Consider the following 23,274-nt stretch of genomic DNA (forward strand, 5'->3'; position numbering starts at 1 on the left):
CATCACCAAGAACTCAAAGTGCCCATATCTTGTCCGGAAGGCCGTCTTTGGAATATCCTTCTCCTTAACCCTCACGTGATGATACCCTGAACGTAAGTCAATCTTGAAGAAATGCTTGGCACCCTAGAGTTGGTCAAAGAGGTCGTCAATCCTTGGAAGTGGATACTTGTTATTTATAGTAAACTATCAACTATCGATAATCGATACACATCCTTAACGACCTGTCTTTCTTCCGCACGAAGAAAACTGGCGCACCCCAAGGTGAAGTGCTAGGCCTAATGAAGCCCTTAACCAGCAAGTCCTTCTACTGCGCCTTCAACTCTCGCAACTTCGCCAGGGCCATTCTGTATGGAGGGATAGAGATCAGTTGAGTGTCAGGCAACACATAAATGCTAAACTCAATCTCCCTTTCAGGGGGAAGGCCTGGGAGTTCATCTGGGAAAACATCTGAAAATTCATTGACCACGGGGATTGATTGTAGAGCAGGCAGCTTCGCCTCCGCATTCTTAACACGAACGAGATGATAAATGTAACCTTGTGAGATCATCTTCCTTGCCTTAAGATAGGAAATAAACCTACCCTTCGGCGTAGCAATGTTCCCTTTCCATTCAATGATAGGTTCAGCAAGAAACTGAAACCTAACAATCTTCATACGAAAGTCAACATTTGCATAGTATGAGGCCAACCATTCCATTCCCATTATCACATCGAAATCAACCATTTCTAACTCAAATAAATTTGCCAAGGTTTGACGACTACAGATCATCACTGTGCAACCTCTATATACCCCTCTAGCAATCACCGAATTTCCTATCAAAGTAGATACCGCAAGTGGTTTACATATCAATTCAGGTTCGACGCCAAACTTACTAGCCACAAAAGGTGTAACATATGATAATGTAGATCCCGGATCAATCAGCGCATATACATCATAAGAAAACACAGACAATATACCTGTATCAACATCCGGAGATGAATCGAGATCCTATCGACCTACTAGAGCATAGGTTTGATTTTGAGCACCACTCGAACTCGCCACTGCACCTCTACCTTTACCACGACCTGTCGACTGCTGAAAACCCTGTGCTGGAGGTCGAACTGATGAAGAAGAACTAGACACGGATCTAATCGGCTGAGCCATACCACCACCTCCTCTGTTAGGACAATCCCGCATCATGTGGCCAGGCTATCCGCAAGAATAGCACGCATCAGAACCGACAGCATAGTCCGAAGTGGGCCTTGTCGCACTGATCACAATGTGGTGTTGGGGGTCTCGTCTTACTAGTATCCCTGTGATATTGCGAGCCTGATGCCGCGAACTCTAACCTGGACCAGAATAGGTAAATCGATCATATCGAGGCCTCTGAAACTGTGGAGGAGCACCAGCTACAGGGGGCACTGAACTCCTCGAAGGCTGGGGCCTGATACTGCCTCTGAAATCATCAGAATACCCTGCAAATCTTGCCCTCTTATGTTGGGCACTATTCTGCTCCATATCTGCCCTTTGCTGATGCTTACGATCCTCTAGGATTGGGCATAAGCCTGAATACGGGAAATATCCATGCCCTCCACAAAGGAGGCTATCATGCACTCATTTATCAGATGTGGTCCCAACCCGTTCACGAACAGATGCACCCTATCGTCATCTCGGCCACAATATGGGAAGCATACCTTGATAAAGAACCAAACTGCATACTATACTCTCGCACACTCATATTACTTGTCGAAGGTTCAAGAACTTATCAGCTCTAGCTCATCGTATCTCAACTGGCAAGTAGTGACAAAAAAAGGCCTCAGAAAATTCCTTCCACACAGCTGGAGGAGCGTTCGGACCCCTGGATCTCTCCCAACTTTCATACCAAAAAATCGCTAAATCCCGTAGCCGATAAGAAGCCAACTCTACTGCCTCCGTATCACTAGCATGCATAACCCGCAGTGTACGATGAACCTGGTCAATAAAAGTCTGTGGGTCCTCCTTGGGGTCTGATCTGGTGAACATTGGAGGGTATAGATTAATAAAATCACGAACTCTCGCACTAACTGGTTTATCAGAAGCACCTGTATTCTACCTCTGAGCTTGAGCAGCTACCAAGCTAGTCAACAACTGCACCACACTCCACATATCCTGGTCTGCAGTACCAGACGGAGGAACTAGTGGTGCTGGGTGCCTCCTAATATCCTCCGGAGGAGACGGAGTAGATGAGGTATGAGACGGCATCTCACTTTGAGCTTCACTTTGGCCTGCTCTGGCTGGGGGCACCTGACTGGTACCCTCTCCCGCAGCTGTATCAAGCCGTCTACTAGTCGTTTGCTTCCTAGTCAAAGGCATCACTAAAAGAAAACAAGGTGAATATTAGAGACGAACACTTACGACTCAACTCTACGCACGATCTAGATTCAGGAAGAAAGAAACAAACCTAGATGTCATGTAGCCTCCTGATTATAATTGTAGCGTGCTACACATCCATAATCAAGACTCTACTAGACACGGCTCATAGACAACCCCTAGGACAGACTTGCTCTGATACCATGTTTGTCACGACCCAAACTGGAGGGTCATGGCTAGCACCCGGTCTATACTTGCCGAGCACCAACGTACATTTTATCTAACCTTTCTTATTATCTTTAATGACCGACGAGATCAATATAAGTGGTAGACATGGATCATGAACAACCAACAATGAAAGATAATTGGCATGAACATACATAACATAGGATGACAAGACTGTCAAGAAACTATATATAAGGTACGAGCTACACGCTGCCATGAAAGACTATACAACAAAAATAAGCCGACAAGGCATACCAAAATATACATGAGTCGACACCTGTCTATGAGCCTCTAAAGGAACATAAGTGCTGCAACATTGCCGGAACAGGGCCCCGACATGCCCATAATGTCTATATCAAAAATGCATACCAAGACCACGGCAAGTCCGGAGAAGGGATCTCCCCAATAACCGCTGAACTGGGCAGCCTACTATGGTGGGGGAGCTGTGTCTATCTGTCTATCAGGACCTGCAGCACGACATGCAGCATCCACAAATAAAAAGGACGTTAGTACGAATAAAGTACTGAGTATGCAAGGCAAGAAAGCATAAGTATGAATAGTAATGTAAATAAGGATAGAGAATATACAACCTGTAACATCTGGGTACCTCTGAGGGCTACTGACATGAAATGCATGATACATACATATATATACATAAACTTTTAAAACATACGCCTCTGTGGGCATCATCATCATCATATCGTACCCGGCCGTAATAGGCTCTGTAAAACGTACCCGACCATCATAAGGCTTGGTAGAATCGTACCCAGCCATGTGGAGCTCGGTAATACCCAACTGATCAGTGGTTGCACGATAGGTGTCGTACCCAGCCGTCTATATCGCGGCTCGGTAGATTAAAATAGATACATATATATAATGCATGCTGGACTCATTAGAATAATATTCTGAACCTTCTGGAGTGAGTAAGGTCGGTATCCTCTGTACATGACTAACTCTTCATCATGAATCTTATAAGAATCAGGAAGTACCAACAACATTGATAACATAAGAATAAGAGATGCAACATCAACATCAATCGCTCCATAAGAAGGGAAACAATGTAAGTACTGCTAGCTTCTAAGAGTAGAGTATCTTTAGAAGCTCGTTCATTACATTATGTACAATCGGAGTCGTGCAAAAAGATGGAAAGGGATAACCTCACATACCTTGTATATACTGCCCAATCTCAGTCTATGCAAATGTCACGACTCCTTAGTCTACAATAAGAGAAATGACACTATCGTTATCGTTTAGGCGTCGTAACTATTATGTATCGACCGCAATCTATTTTACGATGAAATGGACAGAACCTCCCCTATTTACATGACTTCCCACAAGTCAAAAGAATCACCAACAGCCCAAACAACATCAATAATAATCATATTGAGCCCCCCAAAAACAGTCCACCAACCAACAATATTACTTCCAAGCCTTTCGATATATATTTCATAAGTTCTAGCTTCAATGACTTAGCCGCAACTTGGATAATCTTAAATAAATGTAGGGTAAGAGTTTACTTTCCATTAAACAGAAAGAACAACTCCAATTTGACCTTAATTGTCCACGAAATATCCCTCCAATGCTGCCACAAGAACAAGGAAGCGAAAATAGCAATCAATTAGGGTTTTTCGGCACTAGAATCACTTTAGAAGACTTGAAATCACCTAGGGTGGATAATAAAAACTTGAGGGAGTATTTACAGAACACAAACCCCTTAAAACAACCTCCTACACGAGATGGAACAACACTAAAATAAGCAACAACAAGAAGAACAAGAAACTTACTAGCGCCACGGGATTCCCGACACTTGATTTGTGTTTTTTGCCCTTTGTTCGGGTCTTTGATCATGAGAGAAACTTGAGAGAATGTTTTTAGGGTTCTAAGGTCTGAATTCTGAAAAAACTGACTTAAAACTGGTTGAGGAATCTAATATATATATATATATATATATATATATATATATATATATATATATATATATATATGTCTTACACCGCCTATGTGGGCCCAATAGAGAGGTGCTTGGCGCACTCTCGCGAAAAATGCGAATATCTCTCTACTCTGAGATCATATTGACAAACGATTTAATGTGTTGGAAACTAGACTCATAGATCTTCAATTTGGTGGGTATATCACCCCGTAATTCCAAGTAAATTGGGAGAAAAGCTTAGTAACATTTTACCTAAAGTTTAAGTAAATTGTGAACCTAAGTTGCGACAACTTTTAACGACTTTTGTTTCATAACTCATTTGATTCAAGACTTATGATACGGATATTATATGATTCAAATACCTTAAAATATGACCTCTTGAGTATATTAAGCACCTCTAGGTTTACCCGAAAATACGGGTTACAACATCCTTGATTCGTTTAACTTCTAATACTTGTTAACCACCCTTATACACCCTTGTATCATTTTAGACCAATAGGATTAACTTCTTATCATCTCAAAGATAATATCTTCTTGGATTTACGTCGCCTAAATTATGGAATGAACTAAGGTACATGAATATGGGTTGTAACAGGTGGGATCGGGTTGCACGCCGCAACAGGAGGAATAAGGGTGAAATGTGATTGTCTGGTGGGATCGGGTTTCGCGCCGCAACAGGAGAAATAAGGGTGATATATTGAGGAGTAATAAGGGTGGAGTGGTCGGATCGGGTTGCACGCCGCAATAGGAGTAATAAGGATGAATGTTCAGAATTTTTACTGATTATATGGTGGGATCGGGATGCGCGCCGCATCTTTTTGTTGTTTATGTATTCTTCTTCTGCTGTGATTTTATTCTGTAGCATTGTAACTCTTTTAAGGATTGGTCATAGCTGAGTACTGGCAAGATAATTGAGTTTCGTATTTGTTTTTGCTGCAAGTTACTGTTCCATTTCGTTCCGTACTTCCTTTTGCTTTATTATATAATGTATGCAGGTTATATTGTAAATGCTCCGTCATAGCCTCGTCACTACCTTGTCGAGGTTAGGCTCGGCACTTACTAGTGCATGGGGTCGGTTGTACTGATACTGCACTCTGCACTTTCTGTGCAGATTTCGGAGCTGGTTGTGGCTGATCGAGAGGTCGGTTGCAGATACTTCACTCAGGAAACCCAAGGTAGTCCTGCTGGCGACCGCAGGCCCTGGCGTTCCCTTCTATGTTTCTACATTCCTGTTTTCTTTTCTTTCGAAACAGATGTAACTTCCTTTCAGACTATTGTTTGTAGATATTCATAGTATGTTTATGGATTGTGACACCGGTTTCTGGGTAGCAACAGTTTCGGTATTGTTACTAGTATTTAGATCCGGTTTATTATGTACTTCCGCATTTATTTCAGTTTGATTTTAGCTTTGTTAATCTTAACTTATAAAATGTAAAGAAAAAAGGTGAATAGGACTCAAACGTTGGCTTGCCTAGCGAGTGTGATGTTAGGCGTCATCATAGTTCCAACGGTGGGAAATTCGGATCGTGACAAATAGTAGCGGATTTTAACTTTTTCATGAGACAAAAGGAAAATGGGGAAAGTAGCAATAGTGCGAGCACTCAATGAACGTCTCAATTCAGCATAATGCTTCAAATTGTTGAAGATAGGAAGATTGACTAACAACAATAATACACTTGTGATCATGACATCAAAAGTATTATCTCTCTCAGTCTCTCACTCTCTCTCTCTAATTAAGTATTTATCGATCCTACAATGAAATGGATAGAAACTCAAAAGTATTCATCTTTTTTATGCATATGTCGTGCATATGCATTTGTTACACAAAATAATTACTCACTTCAATGATAAAAGCAGGACTTAGCTGGCTTTATCCTATGACCGAGCTACTAGACCTATAAGTTACTTGTATTGTTGTTTTTATAATTTTTTTTTGGGATTTTCTAAAGAAATCTCCTAATTATTCCGCCCTATTTGACGATAGCGTGCTCGAAATTGAATGTTATGTCCGTGCTAAAATAGCACGGGTTAACCAGTTTTCGGATTGGTCATTCAAAAATAGCCAACGTTTGCAAAGTCATTGAAAAATAGACACTATTTTGCTGCAACAGGGACCGGTCCAGCATAATATACTGGAGATCGGTGCACCTGTGTATGAACTTCCAACATATTATGCTGGAACTCCAACACGCGGAAAGTTCCAGCATAATATACTGGAGATTAGAGCACCTGTGTATGAACTTCCAGTATATTATACTGGACCGATATATTATACCGGAACTCCAGCATATTATGCTGGAGTTACAGTATACTTATGCTAGAACTCCGTTATAATATGCTGGAGTTCCAGTATACTTATGCTGGAACTCCATTATATTATAATGGAGTTCCAGCATAAGTATACTGGAACTATCGTATATTATGTTGGAGTACTTTTTGGATTTTGAACAGTGTTTTCATTCAGATTTATCTTTACATGAAAAGTGGCTAAATTTCTATTACTTTTGAAGTTGTGGCTATTTTTGAATAAGCACTTGTAAATCTGGCTATTTTTGAATTTCTCCCGTGCTAGTGTTGGCAAAATGAGCACAACATTTTGTCAACCCGTCCAATCCGCTTATACTGTAGTAGGTTGGATGAGTGATAGTTAAGTTGTAAAATTTGGGCTTCAACCCACATTCAACCTGTAAAAATATGGGTATTCATGGGTAAAATATGGGTTAGTCTAGTGGATTATCTTCCATCTTCTGCTTACTCAAAATACGTGATATCATTTTTTAAACTAAAAATGCTATAAAGGTATTCCAACTCCTCTTCCTTCATATATATGTTCTTCTCACTATAGTTGACTATGTGAGTATTTTTTTTCCTTTTTTTTCCTTCTAAACATTGTAAGTACTTTTTACTATTGTTAGCGTCCTTGTTCTTTCTAGAATATAAATACACCGAGTCATATATTATTAGTAATATTACTTGATGTGCATTAAGCATATTTTCTTCCTAAAATAAAAATTATCATATTTTGTGGAAGATTAACTTAAGTTTACAATATGATAGTCAAATTTGAATAAACTTAATGAAGAAGAGTATATAATCCAGTTAAACTTACGTCACTAAATAATCTAAGCAAAAGAAAAAATATAAATTACACTTGAAAAACTATTACACTTATATAATATGAGTTAACCCACCGCATGAAATATGGGCGAGTTGAGACCCAACCCATTTTTGCTCAACGCATTTTTAACCCCCCAAATCCGACCCAACCCGCCCATTTGCCACCACTAGACGGTTCTATCTGTATGGTATGTTCTGAGTCTCGCTCTTGAATGATTGGTTTTGTTACTAATTTTATCCACAAGTTGCTACTTCCTCCGTTTCAAAAAGATTGCGACTTGACACGAACTTTAATATAGAAGAGAAGACTTTTGAGATATGTGATGTTAAACAAGCCATAGCATTTGTGCGGCTAGATATGTGATGTTAAACAAGCCATAGCATTTGTGCGGCTGTAAAACTTTTGAAACTTGTGGTCTGAAACCTATCATATCACTTGTTTGGCTATAAATACTTCTTATTAAGGAAACGAACTAATAAGACCAATCTTTTTGAAACAAACTAATAAGGAAATAGCTCCAATTTTTTTTTAAACAGAGGGAGTAATTTCTTGTGACATTCCATGATGCAGCCTGAACACCGTTTCTACCCTTTATGCAATTCCATTTGGTCTCTCTGGCGCTGTAAGGTCTGTCTGGGTATTTGATGCAATCTTCAACTTTCATGTGGTTTGTTCTCAAATGGTGAACTCCTGTTTACTTTCAGCACAAAAGTTTCAAGCAAATTAGGAGCTGGAAATCCTCAAGGAGCTCGCGTATCTCTGCTTTCTGCAATGCTCATTGCAGCCGTAGAGACAATAGTTTTAAGCATAAGTGTCTTTGCTTGTAGAAACATATTTGGCTACATTTTCAGCAACGATAAGGAAGTTGTGGCCTATTTTGCAAATATGGTTCCTCTTTTGTGTCTATTGGTCATAACTGACAGCTTGCAAGGAACTCTTTTAGGCTAGACTTTTTCCACATACAAGAAAAGGTAACAAATACCAGCGGCCGAAGCCACATTTAACAAAGGGGGTTCAACTGAATCACCTTTGCCGGGAAATTATATTATGTATATATGTGAAGTTTTTTTCGTGTATCCGACACTAAAATTACATGACAAGTACGGGCGTATGACTAATTGTGGCTCTATGCACATTGTAGGTGTTGCTAGAGGATGTGGTTGGCAGCATATCGGATCCTATTCAATCTTGCTTCATTTTGCCTTCGTGGGATTCCTACAGCTGCTTCATTAGCTTTCTGACGTATCTTTAGGAGAAAAGGCCTATGGATCGACATTCTTTCTGGTGCTACTCTACAGGCTATTTTACTCTGTGACAACATGCTATACAAATTGAAAAAAACAAGCTGCAATGGCAAGGGAGAGGGAGAGGTTTCATGCCGATGAAAAACCATCATAGATGGGAGGCCTACTAATGAATTGTACTTCTCCTCTGTGTTGAAGCCTAGAAGAGGTTACATAATGCTGAACTATTCTTCCACATGATAGTGCAAGTGATTTTGGATTGGCCAAGCTCCTCCCATATTTATCTGGGGAAAGCAACCTTAACCAGTTCAGCTCGCTTGGGATAAAGCTAACTACTGAATAGTTATGGGATCCTATTGCTGGAGATTTTCACTGGAAAAAGGCCCATTGACAAACTGCTTGAAGACAATGTGAATCTCCACTATTTCGTCAAACTGGCATTACCAGATCAAAATAATGGATATTATTGATGGATTTGCTCTTTGTGGAGAAATAACAGAAGGGGATGCAAATAAGAATATATGTAGTGAACAAATCGAGTGCTTGGTTTCTGTTTTCCAACTTGGTCTAGCATGTTCAGAAGAAACTCCACAAACACCACAAGAGATAATATCACTGCTTGGTTTACAGGGAATTGATAATAATCAGAAACAGATTCCTAAAGTTAAAGGAATGCAGTGCTAACAAGTCCCTAAAAGACAGCTCTAGGAAAGATTTGATTGAGTTGTTAATTATCAATTGACTTATTTATAGTCAAAGTCAATATCAACTCACATATAGTTCGCTTAAGACATGTGAAAGTTGATATCTTTTTCTACCAGATGACAGAATATATCAGAATGCCTTAGTCCATCTGAATTTATTATGTCTTCAATCAGCAACAGCAATTCAAATTACTTGCTCTGAAAGACATGATATTAACCCACACAAATTTTGTGGTTAACAGAGCAATTCAGAAGGATATAACTTACCAAGTAATCAGTCTTCCAAAATGTCTTAAATCGTATGACATCAATGAAATAATAGCTCTAAGTTTGAGCATCACTCAAACCAGTCACAACTAACTTATTTCTTCCGCGAGGTACCCAAAGATTGACTGTTGGACATATAGAACGAATACGGAGAAATTATTCATCTCCATCTAGGCAAAATTCAAAATAATTTTTTGAGATAGCAAGTGAAAAGTTTCTTGTAAATATAGAGATAAAAGCGGAAAAAGTAAACCTCCCATGTAATATATATTGTTTCCAGATGTGGCCAAAAGCAAGGACAAAATAGAGGGGATGCACATAAAATCTGACAAAACTACAACCAAAAAAAGGAATCATTCAATCCCTCTAAACCAGAAGTTTTTTCCTCCTCTGCTCATTGCTCAAAGCTAAAAGTCAAAGTTACCCAAAAAATGACAATAGAGTGGCGCAAAATTCCTAAAGATTAGCCTGATCACTAACAATTCCCACAACTAGATAAAAGGGAGAAGAAACAGTGCTAACCCGCAAAAGAAGCTATTTTCAGAAAGCCATAACATTGTCATGTTATCCTCATCATTGATCATTTGCTGCAACGTTTGGCCAGTCGAGAAACTTATAACCTTGAAGAGATGGTGGCAAATAAGTCTGGGATGATGAGTTCGGATTGTCAGGAGGATAAATATAGTCCTTCCCATAACCAAGATCCTTCATTAGCTTAGTTGGTGCATTCCTAAGATGAAGGGAAACCCCTTCATTTTGTCCAACTGATTCTCTTACCACTTTTTGAGCTTTCCCTATTGCTCTATAGACAGAAATAGACTTGGGAGCCAGGGCCAAATAAGCAACACACTGAGCAAGGATAACATTGCACTCGGGCATGCCGATAAAATGGCAAGCTTGGTAGCAAGCAACCGTCTGGCAAAGAGCCAATGGATCAGCTAACCCCACATCTTCACTAGCAAACCTGACCAGCCTGCGGGCTATGTAGAGAGGCTCTTCACCCCCTTCCAACATTCTCGCCAGCCAATAAATGGAAGCGTCAGCGTCACTTCCTCTCATAGATTTGTGAAGCGCGCTGATAAGATTATAATGTTCATCCCCTGCTCTGTCATAAGCCAAATGCTTACACTGCGTTGCTTCTTTTACATCATCCAGAGTTATAACTGCAGACTCTAACCCCCCGTTTGATCCTCTCGCCATTTGCGACCGTGCAGCAGCAGTGGTAGCTGAGATTTCCAAGGCATTCAATGCCACCCTAGCATCTCCATCACAATTTTCTGAAAGAAACTCTACACACTCATCATTCACTTTAATTTTCAACATCTCACCCATAGAACAACACAGCCCCTTGTTAGAATCAGCCACGGCACGCCTGAGGAGGGAAGCAATATGTTGGGGTTTTAAGGGATTGAGAGTCAAAACTCTGCACCTGGACAATAACGGCGTAATCAAATGAAATGATGGGTTTTCAGTAGTTGCTCCCATGAAAATAACACTGCCGTCCTCAATAACCGGCAAAAAGGAATCTTGTTGGGCCTTGTTGAACCTGTGAACTTCATCAATGAACAAAATAGTCCTCTTATTGCTCTTCTTTTTCAGCCTTCTCGCTTCGTCAACAGCATCTCTAACATCCTTAACCCCCGAAGTGACTGCCGACAAGGAGACAAACCGGTATATATTATTTTCAGGAGCAGAGCAAGTGTTGACTATGGCTCGAGCAATGGAGGTTTTGCCGGTACCAGGTGGACCCCACAAGAGTAGTGAAGGGAGACGACCGCAGTCGATGGCTGATCGAAGAAGGGATTTTTGCGCCAAAATATGGTCTTGACCAACAACCTCGTCTAGGGTACGAGGTCGCATTCGTTCGGACAAGGGTTCGTGAGGGGGTTTCTTTTTCTTTTCTTTTTCAGATTCTACTACTAATTTAGGACGCTTTGTTAGTTGGGGTTCATAATCTTCTTCTACTTCTTCTTCTTCATGGGTCGCCAACCCCTTAGTAGTAACAGTGGGTTTAAGGGTTGATATATAGGTGGAGGTTAGGGGTTTGGATTGGAATTGAAAGAAGCGATCGATTTTGGGCTGAAATGGAGGAGGGGACGAGCGTTGATCGGTAGTAGAAGGAGACAGAGATTTTGGGTTGAAATTGCAAGAATCTTTGTGGAGAATCCAGTCGGTAGCTTTAACGATATCGCCGCCGGTTGCCGTAAGAGCTTCGGCGGCTAAGTCTTGCGGAAAGCCCATGCTCAGAAGTTGCTGCTCAGCCATGGCGTTTTGTTCGTCGCTCCCCATTCCCACTAATGGACTCTGGGGAATTATGGCGCTTCTTATGCCTTTCAATTCCGGCTTTACCGAAGCAAATGTAAGGATGACGTCAGCATTCACAAGAAAATACTACTACTACCTCCTTAACAAAATGATTAATGTCAAAATTTTAAAAAAATATAGAGTCGAAGAAGAAAAAGAAACGAAAAAAAAAAATTGTTAACTTAATAAAAGAATTCCTACAGATAATGATTATTGGAATTGCACAGTATAATAATTACAGTTACTTTTTGTTTGTATAATATATTTATTATGTAATTCTCGTTATCATGTTGGATTGCACATTTATAATTACACAATTTAATATTTTTTATTTTTAATAAAATATAATTATCAAAAATCAATGTTTTCGAAGTCAAATCTATTAAATAAATAATTCCGGTTTCCTCAAAGTGAAGCCCAGATCCAGTGAGATGAGTATGGAGATGACAAAGTAATGGTGCGGGTCGGAACGCATACAAGAAGAAGTTAGTTGCGGGTTTCGAATAATGTAGGTGGCACACTATGAATCTCAAAAATCGATCCGTGGATCGTGGCAATAGGTCACATGGAACTTAGTTGGAGGGGGAGACCCATGAATCGGGGTAGTAAGCCACATAGAACTTAGTTCGAAGGGGAAATTGTTGGGTGTAAGAACAATGTCCCACATTAGTAGCTGAAAAGATTTGGAGTCTACATATAAGGTGTAGGGATATCTTAATAATGTGAGACCTTTTGGAGAAAATCGTGTACGCTTCCCCCAAAGCGAATAATATTATACCATGTTAAAAGTATATTGTGACTTGTTTGTTTGTTGTAAAATATTTATCATGTAATTTTCATTATTGTGTTTGATTGCACATGTATAATTATACAATTTAATATTTTTTATTTTAATAAATTATAACTATCAAAAGCTAAAGATAATATAAACATCATTTATTGATCTATCTAGAATACTGATATTTACTTGCTAAAATATTTATCTAACTTGTGGTGAATTGAGGACTATTACATATTTGGATTGAAACTTCGAAATATAATAACTATACCCGTTTTTGAACACGTGTATTCAATAATATAAGTATAAATTTCTTAAAATGATATAAATAATATTAAAATAAGCGTGATGAGTTACACAAAATTACAAAGGAAAAAGTTCAAGCTCAAAATGAATAAATCAAATATTCAACTTAATAGTTTTCTTGTTTGTGATATTTAACAACATATATATATAGAGAGAGCGGGCGCTTAAATTTGAATATGAGCAACGTCCGCTATGGTTACAAATATTTTATGTCTTAAAGTTTGTGTCATATCTTTAATGAATTGTAACTTCCGCCTTTTTACAGCTGCATACATATCAAAAAGTTATTTTCGAATAAAAATAGTATTTTGCAGAAGTTGTACAGAAATTCGATCAACATATGCCTTCGTCAAGATGACTAATAGATCAGTTTTATCGTGTATGCATGCAAAGAAGTTATAGAGATACTTAATAGTTACTAACATAAAAAAAAATCAATTGATATATATAAATCATAATTGCATGCATAGATACCCTTTGTGTGATTCCAACTCTTGAGTCCATTCATCTGTAAATTTGGCACAAAACTATCACTCCATCCGTTTCGAATTAGATGAGGTACTTTTTCTTTTTAGTCTGTTCCAAAATAAATGATACATTTTTAAATTTTGAAATAATTCAACTTTAAACTCTTCATTTTACTCATTTTACCCTTAATGGGAAGCTTTTATAACCACACAAGTGTCATGGCCCCACAAAGCTTTTACCCCTTAAGCTTTTAAGACCACGAGTTTCAAAAGTCTTCTTTTTTTCTTAAACTATGTGCCGAGTCAAACTATCTCTTCTAAATTGATACGGAGGGAGTTAATTGATTGTGTATATACAAATGCAACTGTTTAACGTGAAAATGGTAATAACAATTAAATTTGATTATGGGATTCTAAAAATACGTGATCTATTTTTATGCTAGTTATGTTGATGCTATGTGAGAGACTTAGAAACGAGATAGGAGTTTAAGAGCAAGGTGATAACCAAACCGACTGATTAATAGTCGGGGCCTAGGGTTCGAGTCTGAAGCTCAGCTGGGAGCTATCAGGGGTAATCGATGGGCGACTAACAGTTAGAATAAAATCAATGACAGCTCTGTATGGCCAATAATAAGCAATAAATGATGAACAATGAATGTAAACAATAAATGATATAATGAAATCAAGAGAATGTGTTAGAGAGCAGAGAGAATGTTCTTGTGTATTTAGTATGGAGCAACAGATCCTTACAAAATGACAAGGATCCCCTTTATATAGGAGGGGGAATCCCCACATAGTACAAACGCATTTATTACAAAGATATGGAGATGAGACAGCTAGTTGAAGTCATGATTCGGGTCTGATTTTAGCTCACTAGACTTTGTCAGCTCTAGTTATGTGCCTTAGGAACTCCCCACTTTTCCATCATAGTCGTTGGTCTGCATTGCCCTGAGGTCGAGCGTCGATAGCCTCAGGGGTGAACCTCGACCCTAGTCTCGAACCTTGTGAAATATGTTTACGAGGCACCCTAATGACGGAAAATTGGACTCTCCGATTTTACCGTATATAGATAGTCCCCGCGTTTCTTAGAGTGAAAGTGATAAGAAACGACCTTGAATTCTTGCCCCTCTGGCACTTCCGTAACGACGGCAGTTATAAGGTGCCAAAAGACGACGCATACACAGCCCTTGAAAGCCTTCACATTGATTATGGTAGTTGGCTGCCCTTTGTCCTCCTCCATCATGCGTGTGGGACCTCTATAAATACTTCTCTTCTCGTTCTTTACAACTCACTGCACTACTAAGCCCCAAAAAAAGGTTCCTTCTACCTTTACTTTTGTTCTTTCTTCGAAACGCAACTTCCCTTTCTCTTCTAGAATCTCTTAGGAATGGCGAAAACTTTCGCCTCTGCTTCTCAGGAGAACGTAACCTCCTCCTCTTCGCTTCCATCTAAAGGCAAAGCGGCAATGCCTCCTCGTGTAGAGGAATGCGTTCCAGGATTTTTTGCAACGCCTTTCGATTTCGAGGTCGAGAGACTTTTTTCGAAGCCGGGGCGCCGTGAGCCTGCGTCTTAGTATATTAGCTCGATAACAGATGTCGGAAGGGTGAGAGCTGATTGTCGCTGGGGGGACGCGGTGCTTATGGAGATCCCTACTTGGGAGGAAGATATAACGACATTCAAAGCCGGTTTTCGCAGTGTATATGCTTACCCGTTTACCCTTGGGCCGGTGGGGCCATCTTCGGCTTCTATTGATCCCGTGATTCTCGACTTCTGCCAATGGTATCAAGTGACCCTCGACCAAATTCATCCTTCGTCCTGGCGCGTTGTCTACATGATCAGGTACTATGTGAACATGATTGAGGAAATGCTCTTCGCTCTCGATCACCTGATCAGGATGTCAGCCCCCATCTCTTTCGTGGGGGTCTGATTAAGCTCCACTGCCGAGCTCCGAGGGCCCTCTTTGCCTGCATCAAAGAAGTCACGAATGGAGGGTGGATGAGCTTCTTTGTTCGAGTAAGGACTTCGGGCTTGATCCCGGTGGAAAGGATGTCGTTCCCCGAGGGGTGGAACATGGAACATAAATGGATACGTTATCTAGCATTCCCTTGTTTTTTTAAGCACATTCTTTCACGCACTTAACTTTTTCTGCTAATGCAGCCGCAACAATTTACCCTGGCGCGGTTGCGGACCTCTCAGGCTGGGTCGGCCGGATGGACTCGATTTGCCCATATGTTGAACGAGTGTGGCGTGATCTGTCTCAAGATCGATGGGAAGCTAAGTACCATGGTGAGCCTTCACCCCTATTGCAGTCGTATCTTTCAATCTGAATCGCTACTGATAGCGCTCTCACTCCCTATGCTTACCTCTTGCATTTGTATAGGTCTGGGGGAGATCCCCCTGATGAAGGGAACATCGCTTTGCTGAGGAGGGTGCTTTGGTACCCGATGAAGGGAAGAAAAGACAAAGGGATTCGTCGAATGAACCTTCGGAATCCAAGAAGATCAAAGCGGAAGAAACTAAGGCCGACCCGGCAGCCCTAACTCCGGAAGCAGCGGGAAGTCCTCGAGCGAAGGCGAGGGGGAAAACAACTTCTCGATAGCGCCCGAGGGAGGGGAAAACCTGACCGATCCTCAGGCTGTAGGCTCCCGAACCGGAGCTTGACATTGTCGTGGTCTAACTTCTGAATGGAGAGGCCACTGAGGGAGTATCGAGTGATGTCCACGAGTCGGCTGGCGGTCGAAGTACCCTTCGAGCTGGGAAGCATTCGGTAGGTGGTTCGGAGGAGCCCAGTTCTGAAGCCCCGAATGGACAGGAGATGGTCCTGGTTGACCCTGCTGGTGCCGTTGTCGTGAGTAATTTCCCTCAGGGAACGACCTTACCCCCTAAGGGAATGTAAGATGTCCCGAATGAAGAATCTTCAGATGCGGGGGTGCCTATTAGAGGCAGAGGTCACTCAAAAGGCCTTCAACCATTCTCGAGGGAATTCCCGAGACCGATGACTCCACTCGTCTTCGGTAAGATGAGCAGGCTTTGTGAGCAGGTAGTTTTTGTAAATCCTGCTTGCCGTTCTGACCTCTGTCGTTCTAACTTGTCTTTCTAGCTTGTCCTTTTCATGGCTTCAGGCCAAGATGCTTTATAGTCAGACTTTTGCCCGGTTTCAGGCTGAGGTGACCCATCATGAGCGCGAGAAGGCTCATCTTGTTGAACAGGTTACCTAGTTTCCATTTTCTACTGTCTGAATGTTTGCCAGGTCTCAGTGTTTTAACATCTTGGATTTGATTCGTGCAGTTTGAGAAGGAAGGTGCCCTGCTGAGGGAGGAGCTCAAAACCAGAGACTCCGAAGTCTCCGAACTCAAACGGCATGTGCGAGCAGTGGCGGATGCACATAGGAAGTTGTGGGTGCTTAAGCACCCATTAACTTTGACCATATTAATAAATTTATATAGGCAAGTGTAAAAATATTTAGATAAATATTGAGCGAGCACCCACATGTAAATTCATTTTTTCCTCTTCTTTTGAAGTTTTTATCGGCGAGCACCCATAACTTTAAAATCCTGGATCCGCCACTGTGTGCGAGAGATAACTTCTGAGAGGGATGCCCTCCAGGAAAATATGGCCTTAGTTGGGCGTTAGCTTCGTGACGCGAGGTCGGATAGTGACAGGTATAGGGGTCTCCATTTCGAGTTAGTAGCTGCATTATCCGAGATCAAAACTGAAGCCGAGGCGCTTATATCTTTGCATAGAGAGGATGCTATTGCGATAAATGCTCAAGCTGGGAGAGCGCTTGAGGAGGCCGAGCTAAAATTGAATCGAGCTGTGGAACGTGCTCGGTTGGAATCTTGGGGGCAGACTCTTGGAGATATACATGCGGGAGGTATCAACTTGCCTGCCGATCTCGAGAGGGTGAAGACCCTAGAAAAGAAAGATGCTGCCTTGTCTGCTTTCGGAGGTGCATCGGGCAGTGGCTCAGGAGATAATGGGAATGAAGGTGGAGCCCCCAGGGGGAAAAGGCCGTTGAAGGACCCGAAGTTGTAGTCGGAATCATTGGGGTGCAACTCCCGGCGGAGCCATCGAAGATGTAGGCCTGATGATAGATTAGGGTTTTGTTTGGTTCCTTCTTTATAAGGGTTTTTACAGGCCTTGTAACACGCCTCTGTGAGCAATATATATAAAAGGCTTTTCGTTTCCTATCCCTTCTTTTCCCCTTTGTTTTTCGGAAATAATATGTGATGTTTTTTTATAATCGATCCGAGATTTCAGATCTTGGGTTAGCCCTCGGGTTTTTGCAGCTGCTGAGTGACCCACAACGATTGAAGGTCAGTCCCCAAGCGTTCTCGGGTTAGACCTGGCTCTTTTGCATCTGGTCAGTACGACCTTTGGTTTTAGTGTTGGCGATAGTGGCTCTTACGCATTGGGTCGGTACACCCTTTGATTTTAGTGCTGGCGACAGTGGTTCTTACGTATTGGGTCGGTACGCCCATTGATTTTAGTCCTAGCGGCAGTGGCTCTTACACATCGAGTCGGTGTGACCTTTCAGTATGATCTGGTGTTCGAGCTCTTATTCTTTTGCTCTTAGGCATTTTTAGTTAACTGTTTTGGGTTCAGTCCCCGAGCCGGGTTTTGACTCGAGCTCAATTGACCCTCAAGTTTTTAAATTTCGAGCTGGCCCTTAGGCTCTTACACGTTGGGTAGATTCGACCTTTTGTATGGGCTGGCGACAATGACTCTTACGCTTTGGGTCGATGTGACCTTTTATATGGGCTGGTGACAATGGCTCTTACGCTTTGGGTCGATGTGACCTTTAATATAGGCTTTATTTCCCTTGATAAGGATTTTTGAGAATGCATTTGCCTGACTCTTCGACGGTCTGATGAAAACCTCGATTGTGAGCCGTTATATGGCGATGATCGTGCACCTCGGGAGGTTTGGCTCGGGGGCTGAGTATCTCGAAGCCTGTAATTTGGAGCTGACGTGGTCGAAGCTCTTTAGCCTATGTCGAGGGTAGCCTATTTAACCGGTTCTTTTCGAAGTAGATTCGAAGTAATTGAAGGCTTGTAATTTTGTAGCGACGATCGGGCGTCCCCGAGTCACGTTAGTTTGGCTGATACAGCCTTGTGACCATAGTCATTTGTGTTTGGCCGAAGCTATTTTTTGTCCCGAGTGAAGTAGTTTCGGCGTCTATATCGAGGGTATGCCTTTTAGGGGTCTTACAAGTTCTATATATAGCCTTAACTTTGAGATCGGGTTTATGCCTTTAGTAAGGTCTTACAAGTTTTACATGCCTTTGAGGTCTTATAGTTTTGGATACTTGGTACAAGTATGGTTCATGCCTTGCTCGAGGTCTTACAGATATTGTCACTTAGTACAAGTGTGGTTCCTGCCTTGCTTGAGGTCTTACAAATATTGTTGTTGACTTATGTAGGTCTTACGAGACCGAGGCTGCCCGCTTGGGGTCTTATGGCCTCGAGTTTTTTGGTAAGTGGCGATTGGCGATAGTCCCCGAGTCATCAAGGGTACCTTGGTTCGGGAGCCATTACTTGTAAACTTGATTGCCTCATTGAGGGCTTACGATTTCGGAGTTTCCGAACTGGAGGCCGTGCGGTTTTTGAGATTTTGATGCCAGTCCCCGAGTGTTCGGGGCGCTTTTGTCTTTGGAGTCATTTTGTGACTTTGATGTTGCCTCGTTGAGGGCTTTTGATTTTGGAGCTCCGACCCGGAGGTCACTCAGGCAGTCCCCGAGTCACCAAGTGTTTCTCGGCTCGGGAGCCATCACTTGTAAATTTGGTATTGCCTTATTGAGGGCTTTACGATTTTGGGGCTTCCGACCCGGAGGTCATGTGGCCTTGAGTTTTTGACGCCCGTCCCTGAGTATTCAGGATGTTTTTGATAGAGGAGCCGTTTTTACAGAAATGTCGAGTTTCTTTCGAAGCGTGGAATGCTTTGATGGAAAGTGTTCTTCGATTACTTGGTACAAGTATACATGTTTTCGCTTCTAGGGGACTGGCTATTCTATACGGACACGGTTCGTTTGGCCATTTGGCCCGGTACATCATTTTCCTATCGCGACCCCATTTGGTGTATCTTGGGTTTCCCGGGTAGGTGACCCTTCGGGGAGATGCCCCCCAGTATTCGAGGTTGATTGGAAGGAAGCCTTGAATACTTTGTTGAGTCCTTCTTAGGTAGCATGTAGATGTTGCCTCGTTAAAAACCTTGCCGGTAAAACCCTTCTAGGGACAAAATCCGATCAAAGGAAAAGAGTGCAACGCATGCTCGAGGGTGTTTCAGAATTTTCAATCGGACACCCTAGCAGTAGTATCGTTTCAGCATTGATATATTCCAATTGCTTGGAAGCTATTCGCCTTCCATGGTACCGAGCTTGTAGGACCCTTTGCCGATTACTCCGAGGACGCGGTACGTCCTTCCCAATTTTGGCTTAGCTTTCCTTCATTAGGGTTACGGGTGTTGAGGGTTACTTTTCTTAGGACCAAGTCCTCGACTCCGAGATGTCGGATGTTTGTTCTCCTGTTATAGTACCTTTCGATCCTTTGCTTTTGGGCGGCCATTCGGATCAACGAGGCTTCTCGCTTTTCATCTAATAGTTCGAGGCCGTAGTCATGGCCTCGTTGTTCGAGCTCTCAGTGGTGTGTCAGAATCTGGCGCTTGGTTCCCCGACCTCCATTGGTATCAAAGCCTCGACACCATACACTAGGGAGAAAGGTGTTTCCCCTGTGCTCGATTTTGGAGTTGTTCGGTACGCCCATAGTACTTCGGGCAATATTTCTCTCCATCTCCTCTTAGCGCTTTCCAGCTTCTCTTTTAAATTTTGGATGATGGTTTTGTTCGTGGACTCGGCTTGGCCGTTTGCACACGGGTGGTAGGGTGTTGACAGGATTCTTTTGATTTTTTGATCCTCGAGGAACTGTGTTACTTTGCTTCCGATGAACTGCTTCCAATTATCGCATGTTATCTCGGAAGGGATCCCGAATCGGCACATAATGTGGTCCCAGATGAAATCAATTACTTCTTTTTCTCTTATTTTTTCGAAGGCCTGCGCTTCCACCCATTTTGAAAAATAGTCAGTCATAAACAAAATAAATTTAGCTTTACCTGGTGCCGTTGGTAGAGGTCTGACGATGTCCATTCCCTATTTCATGAACGGCCATGGCGATAAGACCGAATGTAGTTGTTCGCCGGGTTGGTGAATCATAGGGGCGAATCTCTGGCATTTGTCGCACTTTCAGACGAATTCCTTAGTGTCTTTCTCCATGTTGTCCCAATAGTAGCCTACCCTGATTATTTTTCAAATTAAGGAATCAGCATCGGAATGATTTCCGCAGGTCCCCTCGTGGATCTACTGGAGCACATAATCGGTATCTCCTGGCCCCAGGCATACGGCTAGAGGGCCATCAAAGGTTCTCCTGTAAAGAGTTCCGCTTTCATCGAGCGAGAATCGGACTGCTTTGCTACGCAGGGCCCTCGATTCTTTTGGATCCGTGGGTAGTTTCCCATATTTCAAGTAGTCAATATATTTATTTCTCCAGTCCCATGTCAGGCTAGTGGAGTTAATCTCGGCGTGACCTTCCTCGACCACTGATTTGGATAGCTGAACAACAGCCCCGGGAAGTAGGTCGTCCTCTTCGACATATGATCCCAGGTTAGCGAGGGCATCGGCCTCGGTGTTCTGCTCTCGGGGTATATGGACCAGGGTCCATTCCTTGAGACAGCGTAATGTGATTTGGATTTTGTCCAAGTATCTTTGCATCCTGTCATCTCGGACCTTAAAGCTCCCATTTACCTGATTTACTACCGGGAGTGAATCGCATTTTGCCTCGACGATCTCAGCTCCCAGGCTTTTGGCCAATTCCAGACCTGTAATCATAGCCTCATACTCGGCTTCGTTGTTAGTCAACCTTGCAGTTTTTATAGATTGCCTGATCATGTCACCAGTGGGTGGCTTCATGACTATACCGAGTCCGGATCCTCTAACGTTCGAGGCACCGTCGGTGAACAGGGTCCATACCCCGGAAGATGTGCCCGCCTTTTGTAAGAGCTCCTTTTTTTTACCTCGGGCACGAGGGAGGGCGAGAAGTCGGCCATGAAGTCCGCCAGAATTTGGGACTTGATGGCCATTCGGGGTTGATACTCGATATCATATCCCTCGAGTTTGATGGCCCATTTGGCCAATCGACCCGATAATTCGGGCTTGTGCAATATGCTACGGAGAGGGTACGTTGTTAAAACGCAAATATGGTGGCACTAAAAATAAGGTTTCAATTTTCGTGATGCGCTTATTAGCGCAAGATCTAACTTTTCCAGGTGCGGATACCTGGTTTCGGCATCCCAGGGTCCGACTTACATAAAAGACAGGGAATTGCGTACCTTGCACTTCTCGAACCAGCACACTGCTTACCGCTATCTCAGATACGGCCAGGTACAAATACATCGTTTCATCCTCTTTTGGCGTGTGGAGCAAAGGCGAGCTAGTCATATATCGCTTCAATTCTTCCAAGGCGTGTTGGCATTCTGGAGTCCATTCAAAGCTGTTTTTCTTTTTGAGTAAAGAGAAGAAATGATGGCTTCTGTCCGATGACCTCGATATGAACTTTCCTAGAGCCGCTATCCGTCTTGTTAGCCATTGTACTGCTTTTACATTATGTATCACCGTGATTTCTTCGATGGCCTTGATTTTATCGGGGTTGATCTCGATCCCCCTGTTCGACACCATGAAGCCTAAGAATTTGCCCGAACCCACTCCAAAGGCACATTTATTGGGATTAAGCTTCATGTTGTAACTTCTGAGGATGTCGAATGTTTCCTGCAAATGAGTCAAATGGTCCTCTGCGTGCAGGGACTTAACTAGCATGTCATCAATATAAACTTCCATGGATTTGCCTATTTGATGCTCGAACATTTTATTAACTGGACATTGGTATATGGCCCCTGTGTTTTTCAACCCGAAGGGCATTACGCTGTAACAGTAGGTACCATGCTTCATGATGAACGAAGTCTTTTCCCTATCCTCGGGGTTCATCTGAATTTGATTATACCCTGAGTAGGCGTCAAGAAAGGTGAGGGTTTCGTGACCGGCCGTGGCATCAATCAGGCGATCGATGTTGGGCAATGGGAATGAATTCTTGGGGCATGCCTTATTCAAGTCTTTATAATCTTCACACATTTTTGACTTATTTCCCTTTTTGGGCACTACTACTATGTTGGCCAGCCATTCGGGGTACTTTACCTGTCTAATAGACCCTATTTTAAGGAGTTTCGTTACCTCGTCCTTGATGAATGTGTGTTTTATTTCAAACTGGGGTCTTCTTTTTTGCTTCACCGGTTTAAACCTGGGGTCGACACTTAACCGGTGGGTGGTTATTTCCAGCGGGATTCCTATCATTTCTAAGTGGGACAAAGCAAAACAGTCGATGTTATTGATAAGGAATTGAATGAGTTTTTTCCTGAGTTCGGGGGTTAATCCCGTTCCCAGGTATACCTTCCGATCTGGGAGATGCTCGATCAAAACAGCTTGCTCCAGCTCTTCAATTGTCGATTTCGTTGCATCCGACTCTTCGGGGGCAACGAAAGTCCGAGGAGCGAGGAAATCTTCT

The 23,274-nt window shown here is 42.3% G+C and overlaps 1 protein-coding gene across 1 annotated transcript; it reads right to left on the bottom strand.

The window, feature by feature from the left end:
- Positions 10,050 to 12,173, bottom strand: LOC109227534 (ATPase WRNIP1-like). The gene has a single exon (XM_019392735.1). The coding sequence runs from the start codon at positions 12,101 to 12,103 to the stop codon at positions 10,388 to 10,390; it is 1,716 nt and encodes a 571-aa protein (XP_019248280.1). The 5' UTR covers positions 12,104 to 12,173; the 3' UTR covers positions 10,050 to 10,387.

Source organism: Nicotiana attenuata, chromosome 6 (assembly GCF_001879085.1).
Source record: "Nicotiana attenuata strain UT chromosome 6, NIATTr2, whole genome shotgun sequence".
In the NCBI taxonomy this organism is placed as follows: Eukaryota; Viridiplantae; Streptophyta; class Magnoliopsida; order Solanales; family Solanaceae; genus Nicotiana; species Nicotiana attenuata.